The 8,347-nt window shown below is 47.6% G+C and overlaps 1 protein-coding gene across 1 annotated transcript; it reads left to right on the top strand.

Moving 5' to 3' along the window:
- The first annotated feature begins 6,297 nt into the window (after window positions 1-6,297).
- Window positions 6,298-7,919, top strand: OTUD1 (OTU deubiquitinase 1). Its single transcript, XM_075828725.1, has one exon. It carries the CDS (start codon window positions 6,443-6,445, stop codon window positions 7,376-7,378), a length of 936 nt encoding a protein of 311 aa, XP_075684840.1. The 5' UTR covers window positions 6,298-6,442; the 3' UTR covers window positions 7,379-7,919.
- Window positions 7,920-8,347: the final 428 nt, after the last annotated feature.

Genomic DNA, 8,347 nt, shown 5'->3' with positions numbered 1-8,347 from the left:
AACGTATAAATATAGTGCAGTCATATATCCCTGTGTGCCAGATTGATCAAAATGTTACACGAACGTTCACTTCTATGGGCTCGTGATGGATGTGGGATCAGGCCCTCAATGGGGGTCGAGTGACTCCCTTCCTGTAGATATGTAATGTTTATTATGAGAATAAGGCTGGGTTCACACGACCATGTTACGTCCGTAATGGATGGAACGTATTTCAGCATCATATGTACGACCAGGGGCGTAGCTAAAGGCTCATGGGCCCCGATGCAAACATTCTTACTGGGCCCCCCCCCCCCCCCCCCGCAAACTTCTCATGGCCGACGGTCCGCGGCTTTCAGCTGCATCGCTGGGTCTCCGAAGTGACCCAACAATGCAGCACTAGCAGCCGGGGGTGTCACTAAGGCTGGGTTCACACACCCTATTTACGGATGTTATTCGGGCGTTTTAGCATTGAATTACGTCCGAAAATGCGGCTCAAAAGCGTTGGCAAACATCTGCCCATTCATTTGAATGGGTCTTACGATGTTCTGTGCCGACGGTCATTTTTTTTTACGCGCCGCTGTCAAAAGGCGGCGCGTAAAAAAGACACCCGCGTCAAAGAAGTGCCTGTCACTTCTTCAGACGTAAATGGAGCCGTTTTCCATGGACTCCATAGAAAAACAGCTCAAATTACGTCCGTAATGGACGCAGCGAAAGACGCCTGCACATGCTTTTACGGCTGAAATTACGGTGCTGTTTTCTCCTGAAAACAGCCCCGTAATTTCAGCCGTAACGGACGCTGCCGTGTGAACATACCCTCAGGGCCTAAAATGTCAGGGGAAATAGCCCCAATACATGTGTGTCCGCCCCAAAAAAAAAGTGTGTATATGAGACAGCATAGCATATCTATAGCACTACGACCCTATAAACTATGGATAGGATTAGATACAGTGGCTCAGCAGACAGTATCACACATGATAGGCTTAGATACAGTGGCTGAGCAGACAGTATCACACATGATAGGCTTAGATACAGTGGCTCAGCAGACAGTATCACACATGATAGGATTAGATACAGTGGCTGGGCAGACAGTATCACACATGACAGGATTAGATACAGTGGCTGAGCAGACAGTATCACACATGATAGGATTAGATACAGTGGCCCAGCAGACAGTATCACACATGATAGGATTAGATACAGTGGCTCAGCAGACAGTACCACACATGATAGGATTAGATACAGTGGCTCAGAAGGCAGTATCACTCATGATAGGATTAGATACAGTGGCTCAGCAGACAGTATCACACATGATCGGATTAGATATAGGGCCCAGCAGACAGTATCACACATGATAGGATTAGATACAGGGTCCAGCAGACAGTATCACACATGATTGGATTAGATACACAGCTCAGCAGACAGTATCACACATGATTGGATTAGATACAGGGCCCAGCAGACAGTATCACACATGATTGGATTAGATACACAGCTCAGCAGACAGTATCACACATGATTGGATTAGATACAGGGCCCAGCAGACAGTATCACACATGATTGGATTAGATACACAGCTCAGCAGACAGTATCACACATGATAGGATTAGATACAGGACTCAGCTCGCTGACATTGCGGCTCCGGCGCTGGGCCCAGGACAGGTAAGAATAATAATTTTGCTTCTTTATGTGTTATTGATTATTTTTGTGTGTTTGTGTTTTTTTTACAGGTTCGGTTGTTGGACTTCGGATTCGAGGACTTCAATGACGGCGTTTTTTTTTTTCTCAATAAAATGGTTAATGAGGGTTGTGTTTTTTTATTTCAATAAAATATTTTTTCTATGTGCTTGTATCTTTTTAAACTTTATTATCACCGCCTTAGTAATGGCCGCTGGCTGATTGACAACTTCCATTACTAAGGCGGGGCTTAATGTTAGCCGGTGCAGAGGCTACACTAACCCCCATTATTACCCCGGTACCAACCGCCACCAAGGGTACTGGGAAGAGCCGGGTATGAACCAGTACCCGACCATCTGTAGTGACGGGCAGGCACCGGGGTGGCCGCAGGCTGGTAGTATTAGGCTGGGGAAGGCTAAAAACAGTGGCCCTTCCCACCCTTGTAATGCTGCCTGCTGCTGCTATGTTGTATCTGGCTGGTTATGAAAATTGGGGGGGACCCCACATCGTTCTTTCCAATTATTTTTTTATTTATTTTTTTTAAATGACGTGGGGTCCCCCCCATTTTTCATAACCAGCCAGATACAATAAAGCAGCAGCAGCCTAGCATCACCAGGGTAGGAAGGGCCACTGTTTTTGGCCTTTCCCCTCCTGATAATACCAGCCTGCGGCCACCCCAGTGGCCGACCATCACTACAGATGGTCAAGTACTGGATCGTACCCGGCTCTTCCCAGCACCCCTGGTGGCGGTGGGTACCGGGGTAATAAAGGGTGTTAGTGTTAGCCTCTGAATCGGCTAACACTAAGCCCCGCCTTAGCAATGGATGCTGTCAATCAGCCGGCGGCCATTACTAAGGCGGTAGTAATATAGTTTAAAAAAAAACACAAAGACATAGAAAAAATATTTTATTGAAATAAAAAAAAAAACCCACACAACCCTCATTAACCATTTTATTGATAACAAAAAAAAAAGCCGTCATCTAAGTAGTCCTGGAATCCGACGTAGTCCAACGACCGAACCTGCAAGAAAACACACAAAAAATGATTAGTAACACATGTGTTAGGCTTAGATACAGGGCCCATGTGTGATACTGTCTGTGGGACCCTGTATCTAAGCCTACCACAACGTAGGCAGACAGTAATCTTATACAGTATAAGATTACTGTGTGCTGGGGCCCTGTATCTAAACCGACAGTGTGGTAGGCTTAGATACAGGGTCCCACAGACAGGATCACACATGGGCCATGTATCTAAGCCTACCATGTGATTGTCTTAGATACAGGGCCCAGCAGACAGGATCACACAATCTGTGATCCTGTCTCATGGGCCCTCTAAGCCTGCTACATCGTAGGCTTAAAGGGGTTGTCCAGTCCCTAAACATTGATGGCCTTTCCTCAGGATAGGCCATCAATAGCTGATGTGTCTGGGTCCGACTCCCGGGACTTTCCTGGTTCCGGATCGCAGCGGAGGTCCTGACGTCACAGCGCTATGTACCGCGCACAACATCGAGAGGACAGAACTTCCGCTGCGGCTGAAGAGGAAGGTAAGATTAGTTGCCCTGACTGGCGGGGTCCGACTCCCGGGACCCGCCAATCAGCTGTTTTGAAGGGGCGCAGCACTCGTACGAGAGCTGCTTCCCCTTCATTTCACTACTCGCTCACACTGTGAATCGCCGACACCGATTCACAGTGTGACCGGAATGAAGGGGATCAGCTCTCGTACGAGTGCTGCGGCCCCTTCAAAACAGCTGATTGGCGGGTCCCGGGAGTCGGACCCCGCCAGTCAGGGCAACTAATCTTACCTTCCTCTTCAGCCGCAGCGGAAGTTCTGTCCTCTCGATGTTGTGCGCGGTACATAGCGCTGTGACGTCAGGACCTCCGCTGCGATCCGGAACCAGGAAGGTAAGGTCAGTCTGTTACTATAGTAACAGGGGCCCGCGGCCCGAGTTACTATAGTAACTTTTTATTGATATGGTGCGGGGGGCTGTGGGCCCCCCTGGCTTCGGGGCCCGGTCGCAATTGCGACCCCTATAGCTACGCCAGTGTAGATATGAGATAGATAGATAGATATGAGATAGATAGATAGATATGAGATAGATAGATAGATAGATAGATAGATAGATAGATAGATAGATAGATAGATAGATAGATAGATAGATAGATAGATAGATAGATAGATAGATAGATAGATAGATAGATAGATATGAGATAGATAGATAGATAGATAGATAGATAGATAGATAGATAGATAGATAGATAGATAGATAGATAGATAGATAGATATGAGATATATTAGATAGATAGATAGATAGATAGATAGATAGATAGATAGATAGATAGATAGATAGATAGATAGATAGATAGATAGATAGATGGATGGATGGATGGATGGATGGATGGATGGATGGATGGATGGATGGATGGATGGATGGATGGATGGATGGATGGATGGATGGATGGATAGATAGATAGATAGATAGATAGATAGATAGATAGATAGATAGATAGATATGAGATAGATAGATAGATAGATAGATATGAGATAGATAGATAGATAGATAGATAGATAGATAGATAGATAGATAGATAGATAGATAGATAGATAGATAGATATGAGATAGATAGATAGATAGATAGATAGATAGATAGATAGATAGATAGATAGATAGATAGATAGATAGATAGATAGATAGATAGATAGATAGATAGATATGAGATAGATAGATAGATACTTTGTCTGTTATGCTAAACTGTCAGCCATGAGGTGTGACTGCTCAGCATGACAGACATACATACACACAGTGAAGGGGTTAAGAGCTGGATTACTAGTTGCTACTTACATCTGCTGTGGGGTCAGAGAGCAGCTCGTACTGCAGGGGAGCAGCAGACACGCACACCATCTTCTTGCTGTAGCCATTCCTTTCCCTCTGAACAGGTCACGAGGAAGAGGGAAACAGCAAGAAGTGAGCTGATTGGGTGGACAGTACAGTGGGCGGGGCTGGGTCTCGTAAGATGAGTGGATTCATCTATCATTCATTTTTCACCCTCTTGTTCCCCCTCCACGCAATGACTGTCTGACAGCTGAGCTGCCACCAATGCTTTAAGCTACATTACTGGGTCTCTTTTGTACCACAGCAGGGACCCAGCAATGTAGAGCAATCATTGCAGCGCTAGTGTAGTGAGGCGGGCCTGCGGGCCCCCCTAGCTACGGGGCCCGGTCGCAGTTGCGACCGCTGCGACCCCTATAGCTACGCCACTGTGTACGACGCTAGGAGTCCCTGCCTCTCCGTGGAACTGCTGTCCCGTACTGAAAACATGATTACAGTACGGGACAGTTGTCCGGCAGCGAGGCAGGGACTCCTAGCGTCGTACATCACTATGATGCTAGGAGCCCGGCTCCCTGCACTGTGTTCGGTCCGGGTCTTCCGGCCGAAATACGTTCCGTACATTACGGACGTAACATGGTCGTGTGAACCCAGCCTTACCCATTTAGGCCTCGTTCACATCTGCGTTGGGGTCCCGTTCTGACGTTCCGTCTGAGGTTTCCGTCAGAACGGGACCCTGAGAAGGCACAAACTGACACCGACGGAAACCAGAGTTTTCCGTTTTCATCACCATTGATTTAAATGGTGACGGATCCGGTGCCCATGGTTTCCGTTTGTGTCTGTTGTGCACCAGACCTGTCGTTTTGCCGGAAGCAATACCGTAGTCGACTACGCTATAGCTTCCGGCAAAACGACGCTCCAAAGCAGATGTGAACTAAGCCATCGGAGCTTTCCGTCAGAACAGAACCCTAAGGGCACATTCAGATGTGGCAGAATTTTTCCGCTGCAAATGTTGGTGCAGATTTGGGGCAATTACACAACTAATCTGCAGCAACATTTGCATATTTGACAGGTAATTCAGACGTTGCAGAAAACACAGCGGACTTGCCACAGATTTCAGTTTTTGCATTGCAAAGGCTGAAATCCGAAGTGAAATTCCGCTTCTTCTCCGCAATGTAATGAGCATGCCGCGGAGGGGAAATTCTGCACCGCAGCCTGATTTCCGCACAGTTATTTTCCGCAACGTCTGAACTACGTTTCCTAAAAATGTATAAAAAGAAATGAAAACAACTTCTGCTGCAGAATTCAACAGCAATTCCGCCACGTGTGAATGTCCCCTAACTGAAACAAACGGAAACCAAAGGTTTCTGTTTGCATCACCATTGATTTCAATGGTGACGGATCTCTCTCTCTTCTCTCTGTCTCCCTCTCTCTCCTCTCTCCTCTCTCTCTGTGTCTCTCTGTCTCCCTCTCTCTCTCTCCATCCATCCATCCCCTGCACAGTATAATTTACTATCATCAAGTTGGTGGTGGTGTCTTTGCTATGGGGTCCTATCAGTCCTAGTCACCCCCTGACAAGTTTATTTATAATACAGGAATACTTTTGCTGTTAATATGTTCAGAGGGTAATGTAAACAGCATTAAACAGTCATAAATCACAAGTAAATATGACAGGTGTGATTATTATGGTGTCCCTCTCTGTTATGCCCCCCCCCCCCCCCCCACATCATTCACATTTCTATTTATGAACAGACCTGCTGACTACTCTGGGCTGTTTCTGCACCTGCCAGTGACAGTAGTAGTAGGAGGGTGATGCAGCAGATTGTACCCGGGCCCTGGCACTGGTGTGTGCCCAGTGTACTGTGATATTTCTGCCCTGTGATAACATGGGCTATTTATATAGCAGCCAGTATAAATACAGCAGCATGGAGCTGTGATCACAGACACTGCAGCTCCTCCTGCACCATGCCCGCCTTCTCCTACCTCCCCCAGGCGCAGGGCAGCGCTCACACCCACTTCAAACCCATGTGCAGCCCGGAGAGGATCGTGCCAATCCGCCTCCTCCAGCCAAGCTTTGGGGGGTCGGGGTTCAGTATGCAGCTCTCTGCACCCCAACTCCAGAAGAGCCAGGAGCCGCAGCCTCAGCCCCAGCCGTCCTCCTCCCCCCCGGATCTTCATACATGGCTGAGCGGTATGGTGCAGCAGGAAAGCATCAGGCCGGCATCGCCAGAGGAAAGTGCCAGATACTGGCGCCCCAGCACCTCCTCCCTGCAGCTGGCAGATCAGGGCCCCAGGGTGCCCGCAGAGTCCCCCCACGAGCGCCTGACGCTGCATCTGGCCGAGCTGGAGAAGCAAGACAAGTATCTCCGGGACAAGAATCGTTATCGCTTCCACATTATCCCCGACGGCAACTGCCTGTATCGGGCGATCAGTAAGGCCATGTACGGGGATCAGAACCTGCACTCAGAGCTCCGGGAGCGCACAGTCCATCATGTGGCCGACCACCTGGACACCTTCAACCTCATCATCGAGGGGGACATCGGGGAGTTCCTCATCAACGCTGCTCAGGATGGAGCTTGGGCTGGCTATCCCGAATTGCTTGCTATGAGCCAAATGCTCAATGTCAACATCCACCTGACCACAGGAGGCCGCCTGGAATGTCCCACCGTGTCCACCATGGTGCACCACCTTGGGGAAGAAGACCCCTCCAGGCCCAGCATCTGGCTAAGCTGGCTGAGCAATGGTCACTATGATGCAGTGTTTGAGGAACCCCTGCCCAATCCGGAGTATGAGAGCTGGAGTAAGCAGAACCAGGCCCAGAGACATCGAGACCAAGAGCTGGCCAAGTCCATGGCACTGTCCCTGTCTAAAATGTACATTGAGCAGAACTCATGCTCCTGAGATAGATCCCTAACCGGTGAGGAGATGTAAACCTAGCCCTGAGGAGATAGACCTTTATCCCCCACCACCCCATCCTTCAGAGGATGGTCCCCTACCAATGAGAAGATGGTCCATAGCCCTGAGTCAAGGCCCTCATTCTTCTGGAGATGAACCTGAGGTCCCAGCTATGACCACACCAGGGGCCTGAGACCCCTCCAGCACTTTAAACCTTCACATTGCCCGCAGACTTGAGGCCTTACGGTTTGTTTTGTGTTGACTCCCCGCCCGGATAATAAACTGCTTCATGTGCTATTTATACTGTGTCAGATTGATCACAGATGTCTATGGTAAAGCGATTTGTACAGGAAGTATATTTTGCTACATTGTGTTTACTGCGTCGCCTTGTTGTGGAGATCTGGATACTTTGTATCGGTCTGGGTGGAGGGGGTGGGGCAGCAGCATGGCGATGTCTCCTTTCTTCTGTGTTGCAGCTCAGTATTTATTGATACAATTCCTATTTTTCAAGTTTTGTAATATTTTTGGGATTTCTATGTACATTTTAGTGACGTTCCTATTTAGTTTGGAATGAATAAATTTTCTTAACTTTTTCAATTGGTCTTAACGATGTGTTTTGTTCTTAATCCCTTTGTCTAGTAGCAGAACTGGTCCTGCCACAGGAGGTAAAGTGCTGCCTGTTAGCCAATATATTATTGAACCATCTACTCCAAAATATTCAGATGTAGATTTTAGATGTAGCTTTCACAACATCATGAGACATGGTGCTTCAGTTTTTAGGCAACATGTGGCCCTACAGATGCTGCAGAACTATAATACATCAAGATATAAGTCTGCATAAGGCCTTAAAGCTTCTTAGCTATGCACTCTTACTGGGAAAGGTGTTTTGTTTGTCTTGTACCCTCTAAAAATAGAGAACGTTTACCTGACATTCATTTTTTTTTAGACATTGATTGGTAAATGGGTAAATGTCCC

Source organism: Rhinoderma darwinii, chromosome 5 (genome assembly GCF_050947455.1).
Source record: "Rhinoderma darwinii isolate aRhiDar2 chromosome 5, aRhiDar2.hap1, whole genome shotgun sequence".
NCBI lineage: Eukaryota > Metazoa > Chordata > Amphibia > Anura > Rhinodermatidae > Rhinoderma > Rhinoderma darwinii.
The sequence above is the reverse complement of the archived record's forward strand: the minus strand, read 5'-3'. Positions and strand labels throughout refer to the sequence as shown.